Source organism: Diadema setosum, chromosome 3, assembly GCF_964275005.1.
Source record: "Diadema setosum chromosome 3, eeDiaSeto1, whole genome shotgun sequence".
Lineage (NCBI taxonomy): Eukaryota > Metazoa > Echinodermata > Echinoidea > Diadematoida > Diadematidae > Diadema > Diadema setosum.
Window position 1 is genome coordinate 32,979,775 of NC_092687.1, and position 15,185 is coordinate 32,994,959.

The following is a 15,185-nucleotide window of genomic DNA, read 5'->3' on the forward strand; positions in this document are numbered from 1 at the left end:
TATGTTCGAATTTTTATGCAGATACCTTTATCCATTTACGAGATATGAAAAAAAAAAGAAATATTCATCTGACATACCTAATCTTTCCCTATAGATTTTTATCTAGTAATATATGTCTTATACAACTAAGACTTAATAAAATACATTCAGACACACGGAGGGACGGATTTCGAAAAAACCCAAAACAATAAGTGTTGAACCAGACTAAGATCGATATGCATAAAGGAGTTCCGTTCTTGCCAAATGTGACATAAAAAGTTGTAATCACTTGTCAAACAAAATAATGGCTGTCCCGAGCATGCCTCCAGAATCAGAGACTAAATCAATCAAACAAATTAAGACTGAGTTCCAAAAAGGATGTATATCAATAGCCCAACGTAAACCATACATACACGTAGGTCAAGATGATATACCTTACAGGATGATGCTAAGGCTTCGGCTGTTGAGAGGAAGTCACGATCCAGGTACGAGCAATTCAGACTGAAGCTTGACAAACTTGGCATAGTAGATACCCATTTGGCCAAGTCACCCCCCATCGAAGAGTGATTTTGAGAGACGTCATCCCAGCTTTGAAAAGACAAACTCACATCTTGAAGCTGAAGAAAGACACATTGACAATATTTAATTGATTAATGATATCAAGATAGTTTGTTGGCAAAAACCTTAAACAAAAATAGATCGATAAAGTATACTATGATTTAAGTAACTGTGGTACTGATCTGAAGAGTATATCAGTATATCAGTGTTTTGCTGCAATACCCGATAAACGCCACCCCTTAGTATACAAGGTGATAAGTCCACTTTAACCACTCATCACGTCGTATAATGATTATAATTTGTTTAGTGATTTCAAGGTGTCTGCCACCATGTTACGCTGTATTATTCATGTTGTACAGAATGTGTTTACACACATGATGCGGATCCGAAATGAGCATGCAGGCTGCAGCGACAACGCCACGGCTGCATGCTGATCTACATAATGGAAGGATACGACAGAAGCTTCTAGAGGCTGGCCAGCTTTCGTCTGATTCGGAACAAAAACGGAAGTACAAGTAATAACACAAGACGTTTATATGAAAAAGCAGTTCTTTAAAAAAATGAAATAAATATATGTGTTCTGCTCATCTTGATCCGACGAACAGTATGTGTGCCAAATTGCATAAGTACTGTTCAATGAGAAAAGAAAATTTGAAATGTAGTGTGAACCAGAAAAAAAAGTCAAGATTTATTGTCGTAAAAATGATAAAGTAGGTATCGTAGCAATACAATTTTAAAGACGCTCTATATAATTACATACTGTATAAATAAAAAATTCTGGTAATCACGCTGCATGTTAATGCGTGCAGTTTCAGTTACTGGACGCAATTTTCCTTCAGTACATTTCTGTAACTTGAACAAATTTTGCAGTAAATTACTGTTAAAACTTACACTGAATTACTGTAAAACTTACAGTAAATTATTCTAAATCTTACTGTAAAATATTGCAAGACTTACAGAAAAAAAAAACAAATCGGAAAAAAGAACAATAATAGACGATGACGTCCAGGATTCACTTGTGCCTAATGCTGACAGTAGCAACTAAAGGGAGAGGGAATGATTCGGCGAGAAAAAGCACATATTTGCTTTATAAAGATTGTCCTCATGCATTGTATTTGCATTAAATACATTGTTCATTACATCAAGTGCATAATGTATTAAAGGTATTAGCCCACATTTGTAAACCTGCAGCAATTGGGCTCATAGTCAGCATGGAGTTTGGGTATGATTGCAGTAACACCTGTGCAAAATTTCGTTCCAATTAGTCCATTACTTTCATAAAAATAAATGAAAACGCACCGTATGCATGCGTATAACGCTCGCTAGCTCCGGTCCACGTACGTACTACATGCATGCGATACATGTGTAAGTTACATGTACGTAGCTATAGCCCGCGCTCGTAATTCGATTTTTAGTCGGGTTGACCCGGTTTGAAAATTGACTTTAAAACGATGATTTTCTCTCTTTTATCGAATGGTATAGACAAAGAGTAACAGGTGAGGTATGTTACTGTTATAACTTGTACTTGAAGTCATATTGGACCTGTTTTATGCAGTTTTGATTTTCGTGGGTTTGCAAATGTGGGCTAGTACCTTTAAAGAGGGCACGAGTTACGAAACTATCATAGAATATCTAACCTTACAGGTCGACGCCTTATCTCCGATGATCTCATAGAATTCCGAGTGGAATTCTGAGTTATGTATTGTCATTTTGCTCATCATACAGCTAGAACACATTTCCAGCGCCAGGTCATGTGACTGAGTTCTTCCACAGGTGACTTCGCCAAGGTATAACGACCGCTAAAGCACGGACATAAATATTGAATGATGGAGCTAGAACAATAATGGTAATGATTCATATAACTGGTAGGAGGGGGGGGGGGAGGGGGGCGCAAGTACGAAGTGATACATTGCATTCATAATTTCATTGATTCCTTAAAAAAAAGAAACAAATCGAATGGTATAGTATTGATAAGATTGACAGGCATGTCCTGCTTTATTTCGCCGACTATAATGTGTATCCTATCAAGGCATTACGACAGGAAACCTTTCGAAAATAAGTGGTCTCAACTGCCAAGAATAAGAAAAAAAAAATGCATTTCTCTCCCAATGAACTTCGCTATTACTAATTGTCTTGGCAAACACAGTAGCGTGGTTCGATATAAATGTTCCCTGCCGGCTTTTGATATGATTAAACGCCGTATCTATGTCATTAACGATAGGCACGAAAGATTTTTTTTTTTTTGTATCAACTAAAAGGTCGGCTGCTAGTACGAGGAAATCATGTTTGAATAATAGACAACTTCTGAATGTGACCGTGCATCACAAAACGATGAAAAAGTCGCACGCACTGATTTTGTGCGAGGACTGACAATAGGTGAAATAGGTCAATTTTTTCAATCTTGACATTTTCATTTCTTTTTCTGAAAGAGCAAGTCCTCTTCTACACTACGCTAAAATTTGGTATCGTAAAATGAACAGAAAATGTGTTAATGACCCGTCACTGTACAGGCATGCTAGCCTGGAACTATTAAACTGCACATTACTTGAATATGAGACCATTCTGAAGCTAATAATTTTCACACAACAATGTACTCTTAAATGAATCCCACAAGAATTGTAACAATCATCCCCCAGCATTCCCACTGATTTCCACTGATCAGTTGCTAGCCATCCCCTTTGAAGGCAGATTCTGAAATCTCGAGCAGACTGTAGGCTTTAAAATAATGTACAGTCTGTATTACTCAATCCAAGCAGACAGCCCTAACCTACCTAAATTCTGGAAAGAAAACACACACTCTGGAATAGTGTGAACTGAGAAAAGAGGCTCTGAAATACACAGTCTATTCAAGCGTTTAATCTCCAAGCCGTACTAACTGTGTCACGAAAGGGACAAACAAAGGATGCAAATCACCGGAGCAAGAAAAATTAAGGGATTATCAGATTAAGCTGAAATTGATCATGTTCTTTCAGCACTTTCTGCCCATGATTACTGCTAACTTTTAAAGCAGTAGAATTATCCTTTCAAAAGTTATTATACTTGAAAGTGAAAAGTGTGTAAAGCATTTCAAGAAATGAAAAGGCGACTCTAAGACATACCCGATCTTTCTATTCTCCCAAATAAAAGGGTTATTGGAAAAAAAAAAAACAAGCTGAAAACACACTTTCTCATATATGTTATGATCCCAAACTAAAGAATTATGTAGAAGGTGAGCTCTTTCAGAAAAATATTCAAAACTCAATATTGACTAGGTTTACCCATTTCATCTTTGAGTCCTCACGTAAAATCAAGGAGGTGCGACTTTTTGTTTGTTTTGTTACGCACGGTCACATAATGTCTTTTTGAATAGAAAGGCTATCCACAATCAGCGTAATTAAGTTTTTAGAATGTTAATGACAATAAAGCTCAGAAGATTACAGATTTTACACTCACTCAAAGAAGTCAACTCTAACAAAACGCATTCAAAATTGCGTGGCTATTTTTATTTTTATTCTTTCATACAGTTTTCAAGTCGATATTCAAGTCGTGTTACTTACCACTTGGTCACATTGCACCATGAACACTACTCCTGATTTTGTATGTTCTGACGTATATGGTGATAGTACGTATTTTTCGTACCTTTCTCCAACTACTCTAGCGGCCTCTTCAGTATGACATTCAAACGCAACGTCAATGCAGAAATTCCTTTCAGCAAAATTTAGTAGACATTCTATGATATCAAGGCCAAGTTCATTTCTTGATGCTGAGACGAAGTAGAGTAGATAGCGGAACTCTTTATATCGAGAAATAAGTTTTTGCTTCAGCTGATTGTACTTAGCACGATCATTGACATACACTTTTGAAACATATACCCCTGCAACATATTCTTGGAACAGTTTGTGGGGGAAAGAAACCACTGACTCAACCAGGGATGGATTATTGATGTCATGCCGACGCTTCCCTCTGGTGACATCTTCATCTCTGGTTAAAATCCCGACTCTGCAGCATTTTGTCATAGCATCGTGACAATCTTTGAAATGTTCTTCAGGAAATGAAAGCGTTTTGTCAATCAAACCGTTCATCGCTATTTCACTTATGTCTTGAATCACCGTACCAGCTTCCGTCAAATGATAAGCAACCCCTTGATCCTGTTCATGTTCATGTTTACATACTTTTGATGCATAGTGTTCTTTCAGAAAAGAGATCATTTCTCCAAAAATGTTAGAGAAAGTTTGTAGTTTTGTCATTTCTTTCCGTTTCTCCTCACTGATGTCATTCCACATAAGGCAAAGCATTGCACAGTAGATGGGAAACGGGGCCATGTTCGACCGGACAATTTCATTTTCCTCCATAAAACTGATCAAGCTCTCTGCAAGCGCGCTCTTTTGTGTAATCATAAAGTATCGCTTGATGTAAGTTGCTAAATCACTCTCGTTAAATCCTTCCACTCTGATAAAAGTATAAGCTTTGGAAAGTTTTTTCGTCTTCTTGAATGTGCGGCTTCTCCATGGTCGTGTGGTCACTATTACCTTGCATGATTCATATTGCTCTAATGCTAGAATTCGAATGACCTCACTGTTGCTCCTTTCTTCTAAATCTTCGCTAAACTCGTCAAAGCCATCAAACACAAGAAGAATTTCATCTAGATTAGTTGAGATATAGCCGTCTATCTGTTCTGGTGTTGCTGCATTAGAATCAGACAAAAAACTTTTCACAATAGCACCAATACGTCTGCCGTCAGTGACATCTCGAAGAGGAATAACGATGACCATATCCAGATCCTGGAGAATCCTTCCCTGGCACCAGTCCCAGGCGATCTTAGCACAAAGCGTTGTTTTACCGACGCCTCCCTCACCCTGGATCAGAATGCGCTTTGAAATATGTCCGTACTCGTCATTGACCAAAATATCCTGGTAGGTCATTGGTGTTTCACGCATGTTACTTTCTATTAGACTCACATTTGTGTAAATGTCATCCAAGTTAACACGTTCCATAAAGTTGAGTGGATCCACTCTTACCGTTCGGAGTGACTCAAGGTAATACCTCTTCAGCTCTATCTTGCATTGCTGTACTTGCGTCTTCGTAAGCTCCGGTGGGCGTTTTGCTGATATTATATGGAAGAAAGGCAAAAACCCCGAAGAGAAATAAATGCATTACTTGTGCATATTTTATTATGTTGTGTGTAAATATTGTATATACGTATATGTATATATATATATATATATATATATATATATATATATATATATATATACATATATATATATACACACACACTTGGTGATTCTATCCTTCTATGAAGAGTGCTCGATATCCTCAAAGGAAGAGCTTTAGACAGAAGTATTGGAACAAGTTCACTCGGTTGACAGCAGGTTCATCCGCCGGTATTTTATTGCTACTCGGAGTTTCATGCCACCTCCATTTAGGGGCAATCATCAGTCAATGCTGTCAACCGAGTGAACTTGTTCCAATACTTGTATATATATATATACATATATATCACTGTTAACATGTACAAAAAATAAAACAAATAAATATTTACGAAAAATACAGAAAGAGAGAAGAGGAGAATGTGGAGAAATAAATAATTGAATCTCTAAAGAAAATGGAAAAATTTTGAATGAAATTTTGCTATTTAATACCAGGAGTTTATACTTTTCATCGTTTAATGAAATGTAAATATGTATTTCATCTTATGAATATGTCTTCTTCTTCTCTCTCTCTCTCTCCCAGGACTCTCCTTTGTTTTCATATCTTGTATTCCACACTGCAGTGGATTATTTGCACTAGTCATTGTTTAAGTATATCCTAAATTGTTCCTTTTTTTTTCCAGATGTGATACAGTTATTTCATCACTTTTTTTTTTGGTCCGTTTTCTTTGTTTTGTTTTGTTTTGTTTTGATGTAAAAGCTTTGTTTTCATGTTTGTTGCATTTATGATGTATTTTATCCGCACATACCTGGGGACTGAAGAGTATGCAGTCCTTAAATAAAGGAATGAAAAGAAATATTAAATAAGGAATATTATTGATGTCAAGCTATTGAAAGCGATTAAAAAAAGAAAGATATCCTAAGTGTTTTACATGTAGTATTCTATTATCAGTGGAATGATTACTTGTGCACTGCCACCCTCTTTGAATAAAACAATAAAGCAAAAAGAGAATCACAATGCACTATCTCATCTCATGGAAGTGTTTGTGTAGACTTTCAACTAACTGGACATTCTTTCACACCGTGTATTGAATGATATTGTAATTCAGCATACAAGCCAAATAATAATGGCTATATTTTGGCCCAAAACTGAAAAACAAATAAAGCAAAACAAAACAAAACAAAACAAAACAAAACAAAAATCATATAAATATCATAACAATGTTTCTCATACTAATCATGGATTGTTCCTCTTCATCAGGTCGCTTTGGTGCTTGTGGTCTCCGCCCGCAGGGAATCCAGTCACATCCTGTGAAACATGCTAATAGCATCAATAACGGCAATAGCTGTGCGATCGTTTTAGTACAGGTTATACTTATACATATATATATATATATATATATATATATATATATATATATATATATGAAGAGTTTGTTCCGCAAAAAACCCCATAAGTCCATTTTTGAAGATTTTAAAGTACGACGGTCTCTGTCATAAAGTACAAAATAATACCTTTTAAATAATATAGTGGTCACTACATTATAAAGGTACATTTTTGAAGTTATGGTCAAAAGAATCAAAATGTTCTTATTATTCTTTTTATTTCTCTTGACCTTTAATCGCAAATATCTCCATTTGGCAAATATGGACTTATCGGTTTTTGCGAACAAGCTCTTCATATATATACATATATATATATATATATATATATATATATATATATATATATATATATGTATAGAGAGAGAGAGAGAAAGAGAGATACGTAAATAAATAAAGACACAGAGAAACAGACAGACAGTGGTAGAGAGGAAGATGAAGAGAGAGTTTACATTTCTATCTTGGCAAAAGACGACAGACATCGTATGAAAAACATACATTTGTACCCAATACAGTAGGCCTATATTGCCGTCTTACAAATGAAGATGATCTCAAACGTATCTTATTATCTGTACAGTTTGCAATTCAGAGTTATTGTTATAATGATGTGTAGGGCCTACATCGAAATCAGCTCCGGGAAACCCACAAACAGACAAAGTAATATTTCTCGTTTTTTTTAAGCTTACTTTTCTTTTTAAGCGTGATGTAACAAACGGTATCAAAATTTGATATGCAAACAAAATAGTAATCGATCTATCTTGGCAATAATTTGATTACACGGTTTTCCATACTTAGTGTGCATAATTGTTCTTCCGCATCAAATGGCGTTGGGCTCCGCCAGCAGGGATTCCAGTCACACTCTGTGAACCGTAGCATGAAAAAAAATATTCAATAAAAAACAAGTTAAGTAACGATGAAAATAATCGCCTACATAATTATCTGTAATGAAGTGGGCCTCTGTGTGTGTGTGTGTGTGTGTGTGTGTGTGTGTGTTTATGTGTGTACAGGTGAAGATTTCTGGTAAAATATCAGATTTTCAAAATATTAAGTCCAAAATATTGTATGAGTGTTTCGTTACAGACTTACAAGAACTGTATACTTTGGAAATAAGACATGGAGAAATTAAGTGCAATTTCACTGAAAAGGAAATAAATATATTTATTTCACTTAGAAGTACGACTTTACTTAGTAAACACAGGGAATTTCAGTTTAAGTTGCTACACGTGGGATATACACAAGGGAACATTGTTCAAGTTCGGTGAATGATAATCTTTGTTCTGGAAAGGGAAACTTTTTACATATATATTTTTAATTGTGTTAAAGTAAAGCCAATATGGCAGTTTCTTATTGAGTATTATAATTTAGTTGAATTATAGACTCTCGAATGGAGAGATATTTTCTTGGGTTTAGGAGGTAGTTCAGATCGAATTGAAATTAATGTGTGAATGCTTTGATATGGTTAAATTTGATATGGTTAAATATAATTAAATTTCGGTCAAGAGAAGAAAATGAGTTGCCCAAGAGGGAAAAGATAAAGAAAAGTGTTTTGGATTTTATAGAGGAAAAGAAAATTGCGATGAAAGCAGGTTCGCTTGGGTTTTATTCGCAAAACCTGGAGCAGATTTGGTTTTCATTGATTTATCCACATTGTTGGCAGGTATAGGTATCTACATTGATGGTATGAATCATATATTTTTTGTTTCAATCATGCCTACATTTTTAATATCTTACCCCCCCCCCCCACACACACACACACACGTCAGATGTATGGCCAATTTTGGCTTGTGGCGTATCAATGTTAAGGAATTGGTATTTATCAGCATTATGATGATCATTTTTTTTTCTTCTTTCCCACGTCAGACGTTTGGTCAGTTTTGGTTTTTGGTGTGTGTCTACTAAACAGGTAACCATGATACGACATGTATGTAGTGTGATTTGGTGTGTGAGTGTTTGTGGTTGTGGTTGTGCGCGTGTTGGTGTGTTTGTTGTTGTTGATGATGTTTTGTGTTTGTATGGATGTGTGTTGATGAACATAACTTTCCGGGGGGGGGGGGTATGTCTGCTTAAATAAGTAGGGATGGGCGGGGTTAGGTAGATGTAGTAAGGTAATAGCAGAGTAATGGTGTGCAAATTCAGGGGGTTAAGCAAGAATGCGGGTTTGTTTTATTAATATTTGTACAGGGGTAGGTTGATAGAGAAAAAAGGATGAGTTTTGTTAGATCAATTTGAACATGATTTCTTTCTTTTCAGTTTATGGCAAGTTTTGGGAAGGGCTATATTCTCAAGGAAGTGTAAGGGAGTTTATGTAATGAAGCAGATATTCATTAATTTGATGAAGTTTATCAAGAAATTCTTCTTATATTTAATTTGATATAATTTTTGTATATAGCGTGTGCTCTGCAATAAAAATCATATGTTAAAAGATGTGATTTAGCAGTTTTGATTTTTTTTTTTTGGTGATTAGATGAATCAAGGTAGTCTTTTTCTGAGAGTTTTGCAGAATGTCCTTTTCACGAGGAGACTTATGATTGATTGTAGCTAATAATTTCTCCCCTAAACTTATTAATCAAAATAACGTCTGATATCAGACGGAAATTAGTCTCGACCATATGGCTGAGCCTATAGTTTCCGGCACGGGCTGATCAAAAAACAAAAAATACATATGTGACCGTGCATCGCAAAACGAATAAAAAGTAGCACACACTGATTTTGTGTGAGGACTGAAAATAGGTGAAATGGGTCATATTTGGTGAAAGGGCAAGGCTTCTTCTTTATCATACTTTGATTTGGGATCATAAAACGTGCAGAAAAGTATGTTTATAGCAGTTTATCCCGAACATTTTTGGTAGAATAGTGTGAATAGATGTGCCTTTGGAGTTTAATTCTAATTTCTTTAAAGAAAAAAAAAACACCTTGTACACATTCTCAATTTTCAACTCTAAAAACTTTTCAAAGGATAAATTTACTGCTTTGAAACTTGGCATTAATTACGAACAGAATGTGATAATGAGGCATGCTCAATTTCAGTTAAATCTGATAATCCCTTTATTGCTGTTACTCCGGTGGTTTACATCCCGTTTTTTTGTTTCATTCATCGCACAGCCAGCACGGCTTGGTACAGATTTAGCGCTTGAATAGATACTGCACTTCAGAGCCTCTTTTCTCAGTTCACACTTTTCCTGATTATGTGCTTTCTTTCCAATATTTAGATAGGTTAGAAGTGTCTATTTGATTTGAGTTATACATCATTTTAAAGCTTAAAGTCTGCTCCTTAAAAATATGCTCTTCACTAAAATTTCATGTCTGGCGACTTTCTGCTCCTTTTGTGGTGCTGGGTCACATAAATAACAAACAAACAATCATCAACAACAACAACAACAACAACAACACAAATAAAAACAACAGTTTATGCTTGACAAACGTACAACAAGAAATGCTCGCACGGCTTGCACAATGCAGCGTAGACGAGCGTATGTGTGATGTGGTGGCGCTTACAAATGCTTTGACTCTAAAAATTCTGTATGATGGCAGTATACATGGATAATCTGCCAAAGAGGATATTTGGAGTGTGACTGAAGGTGAATGTCGTGTATGCATTGCTTTTAGAAACTTTGAAAGTATTGACAAACACTGACAACCTACGTAAATTTGTTACAAGTTCACGAGATGTTTTATTTTTTTTTCTTTGGTTTTGGTTTTGTTTCTTTCTTTTGCATGTTCATAGCACTGCACACACACGCTGGTCCAGTGCATGCTTGCTGGCCCTTGTTGGGTTGATAGTCTGGGTGTCAGAGGCTGAACTTGTTTTGCAATCTGAACGATGTATTTTTTTTTGATGGTTTTCCCCTATTTTTGAGGGTGCTAAATCCGTATCTGGATGATGCAACTCTTGCGTCATCCTGGGTTCTTAAATATTCAAAATGGCCACCAAAGTGGCCGTCGAAACTGGCTGATGCAGCTCTTGCAGTCTATAGGGTTTTTGAGTTTTTCAAAATGGTCGTCAAAATGGAGAAATAAAAAACTCCAATGTGAGTATTTCATTCTCAGGTGTACTTCTTAACGGTGATAAATTGACTCTCTGACCTCATTCTGAGGGTGAATGTGAGGTGGAAACTTAGGTTAGCCACTTGAGCAAATATTTCAAATCAGTCAATTGTCAAAAATGGCCACCATGATGTAAATTTGCACCAGAATATTCCAGTCATGCATGCCTCATATACTAGGTGTTTCAAAAAACATTTCTCACTTTTGATTCTTCATATTTCATAAACTATATATCAGATAACACTGTCATTGATATGAGTAATAGCTGAATAGTGTACAATTTTGTTGAAGGTGGTTTAAATATGTAAGCATAAGTCAGTTTCATGAAATCCATTGTTAATTTCACAGTAGGTTCCAGATTTTGCTCTATTGCCAACCCTCTGCACAAAACTTTCACTTTGCACAGGTGTTAATGGTGTGTATGGGAGTGTGTGGTTAACATCCTGACAATGGTCCTGAACAATGGCCAGGGTTTGAATGCTTCACTGTTTATTCATGAGAAATTCCACTATCACAACTAGTCTTTATTCAGCCTCTGGCAGTATCTGTGTAAAGTCAAACGCCTGCCGATACTGTCGTTGAGTGGCGACAGTACTCTCCCTACTTCTGAAAAACAAAATTACGGTGAATACCTTCTATTCTGTCGTAAACATGGTGACAGGAAGCAAAGAAAATTAGAGTAATCACCTGTGTATATGGAGCCTTAAATAAATCTACTGTGAAACAAATCGCCCCAATGAAAAATGCTGCTGAACTCTTGACCAAAAATGATCTCTTTTTATCGAAAAAGCGACAAATTTGTCAGACTATTAGTAGACAGTTGTATCAAAATGAAAAAAACAACAACAAAACTTTAGATCATTTATGCTTATTTATATCCCAGATTTAGTGACATGTAAGGCAAAATTTGAAAATGATTGCCAGCTGGAATGAAATGTGATGTTTGCGAGCACATGGAAGCATGTGCTTACTTTTTCCATGTGCATGTATTTTACCCTTTACCATGCATGAATTCAGACTAGCAGTGCCCAGGGCAAGTCTATTTATGAATAATTGAATAAGCATTCATGTGCCTTGGAGCGCCAGACTGACGCCTAGGCAACAGGTGGCTCAGGCATGTCCATTGTCAGCACACACTCACATACACATCATTGGTTCCTGTGCAAAGTTCATTTTTGTACAGAGGGTTAAAATTTGACCAAAATCTGAAACCTTACTTCAAAATCAATCTTAGATTTAATGAAACTGATTCATGCTTTCACATCCAAATCACCTCCAACAAAATTATACACTATTAAGATATCACTCATATCAATGACAGTTTTATCGGATGAATAGTTGGGTTTTTTTAGTATGATGCTTTCATGCGTACTAAAAAGGTCGCTTTTACAAAACTATTTTTAGAAGGAGGGAAAGTTTCACAATTCTGACTAATGATATGCCAATATGGTTCTAAAGACGTTATCAATTGCTTACCCTCTCTATATCGCCCGTTAAAACGTTCTACAGGTGATTTTTTTTTTTTTTTTTACTTTCAGTTCAGAAAGAAATCACTGATGACAGATTTATATTTTTGATAAACCCTGCTTACATCGTCATTCAAAAGCTTTGAGGACTGATTTTTAGTATGACCACGAGTCTTTAAATGTGAAATGTTCCGCGCAGTAGAAAATTGAATGAGTTTTGGTGCTCTGTATTAGAACCACCAAAAATGACAAAAGAACTATTCTCGCTAATATAAATATTTGACAAACTTTACTGTCATGCCCAGGTAGCTATGTATTTCACTACAATGGCAAACAACAAAAATAAATCTCTGTTTTCGGTTCATTTTCTTCCGATCACGCTCCTCTATATCTCCTGCGATAAGTTCCTGTCCCTTCCTTGGACGAGAGCGTTATACAGTTAATGATATGCTTGGTAATCATGACTCTCGTGAACATTAAACAGAAAGGTTAGGGTTTTGGGATGCACTTGCCACAGAATCACATTATATATATATATATATTTTTTTTTGGACATATGAGTTCTTCTTTGTGCACAATAATCCAAACTGTTTGTAAAAATTTTCCTGTAAGAAAGTTGTAAAAACTCTGCAGCTATTATGCGTCTCTGACACCATTCTCCATATTTTTGTGCCTAAACCAGCTCAAGGAGGATAAGGAGAAGGTTATGCAGAGATTACCAAAGATTACCATGAACACTTTAATTGATTTATTGATTTATATTGGTGGTCTTCAACATATTGTTTCCGACACAAGTTGGATCTTATACCTATGTACTTATAAACATACAAAGTATAACAAAATATTATGCATTTGCAAAGAGTGGTTGGCAAACTCGCAGCAAATGCGCCGTTAACACAAAACAACAACATACAAACAGAGAAACAAAAGTTAAAACCAAAACCTTCGACAACATAATGTAACAAAAAACATAAACGAATATTATAGATATGCAGAATGATTTAGGATTCATATTGATATTATACTGGTCATGGATGTATAGCAATCTGCAATGGCTTTATCGGAATATGATACCATTGTGAAAAATATGAAATCAGATTCATAAGAATAAACAAGTTTCAACACTTATTGCAGCAAGGCACACTGCTTCTCCAGTCAAAATGAAATAACCATATTTCGAGCCATATTTGGCGGCCATAAAACAATTTCGTATTCCTATTTTGCAAAATAAATCAACAGTTGTATCTTGTTTTCGTAAGGTTCGGTATCATAATGATATCGACCTTTTCAGTACGCGTAAAAACGCATCATGCGGCCATTTTGGATACTATTGAGTTTTGTATGATTTGACAAATTCACTTGTACCTACCAAAAAAAAAAATTACGTATCATTTTTTTTTTTCGCCCAGGGTTTAATCCCCTGCTTCACTTTTATCACAATACAATATATTTGATCATTTCTGTGAAAAATGTAAATGAATATTTTGGTCTATAATACAGGACATATCTGAATATCTCAAACTTTCAATGATGCAAGAGGTGCATCAACCAATTTCGGTATTAGCAAGCTCGAAATAGGATAGGACCATCAACTTATTATCAATTTTGTTCCAATTTTTCGTCATTTTATAAGAAAATATTTTGTTTGATAGATACTTAATTTTCTGCAAATCAATATACATAAGTTACATAATCATGAAGATGCAGGAAATATACAAAGTAAATTCAATGCAGAGTCATTTGACTTGCATAAACCACGATACATATAAGTACATAATCATGAACATGTAGGAAATACATTTTGTATATAAAATAAATTTAACACAGTCTTTTGACTTGCATAAACAACGATATGAAAGAAATATAATATACAATATGCATGTCTATGCAGCAGTGATAAGAATAACATTTATAGTTAAGAAACGATTATGCAGAGGGCCGCCATAATAAGCATTGCTTGAAAAGATGGCCGGCCCGAGGAAAAGATAAGGACGTACTAGATTCGTAACAATATAAATTCTGCTGCGAAATTAGCAGGGGAAAATAAACTCTAGTGTGTGATGGTGGTGGTGGTGAATGTGTGTGCAGGTGCTTGAAGGTGCACAATGGCAGATAGGCTGGAATTTAGAATAATAAGATTGGTTTACTGAAAGAGGGGACGATATGCGTTGTTGCTATTGGGAGACCAACATTAGTTGTATAATTTGTTAGTTTTTAGTTCGTATTTGAAGTATACTGTAATAAAATGTACTTCTTTAAGTTTGCTTTAAATGAAAACAAGGAGGCACACTGTTTCAACTCCTCAGGAAGAGTGTTCCATGTATCCGGACCTTGATGTCTAATTGACTTTTGAGCAAGTAAAAGCTTCGGAGTACTTAAATGAAAATCATGGGCACGACGGGTAGGGTATAAGCGAATATGGTCATTGGTTACTAGGGTATTATGAAAAAATGGTAATAAATTTCGAGTGTGTTTATACATAAATATGGCAGTTAGGTATAGACGTATATCATGGGCCTTCAAAGTTTTTAGGCGATAAAATATGGGATCAGTGTGAGCCAAAAAATTTGAATGTGTGCATATACGAAGAGCCTTTTTCTGGAGAAGAAAAATTGTGTTCAATTTT

The 15,185-nt window shown here is 35.5% G+C and overlaps 1 protein-coding gene across 1 annotated transcript in view; it reads right to left on the reverse strand.

Moving 5' to 3' along the window:
• Window positions 1–883: 883 nt before the first annotated feature.
• Window positions 884–15,185, reverse strand: part of LOC140246794 (uncharacterized) — a 75,782-nt gene continuing 61,480 nt past the window's right edge. Inside the window, exons 3-5 of the mRNA XM_072326127.1 lie at window positions 4,074–5,620; window positions 2,175–2,336; window positions 884–1,024 (exon numbers count right to left, since the gene is read on the reverse strand). Of these exons, the coding sequence (XP_072182228.1) occupies window positions 884–1,024; window positions 2,175–2,336; window positions 4,074–5,620 (1,850 nt within the window). The remainder of the gene's footprint in view (window positions 1,025–2,174; window positions 2,337–4,073; window positions 5,621–15,185) is intronic.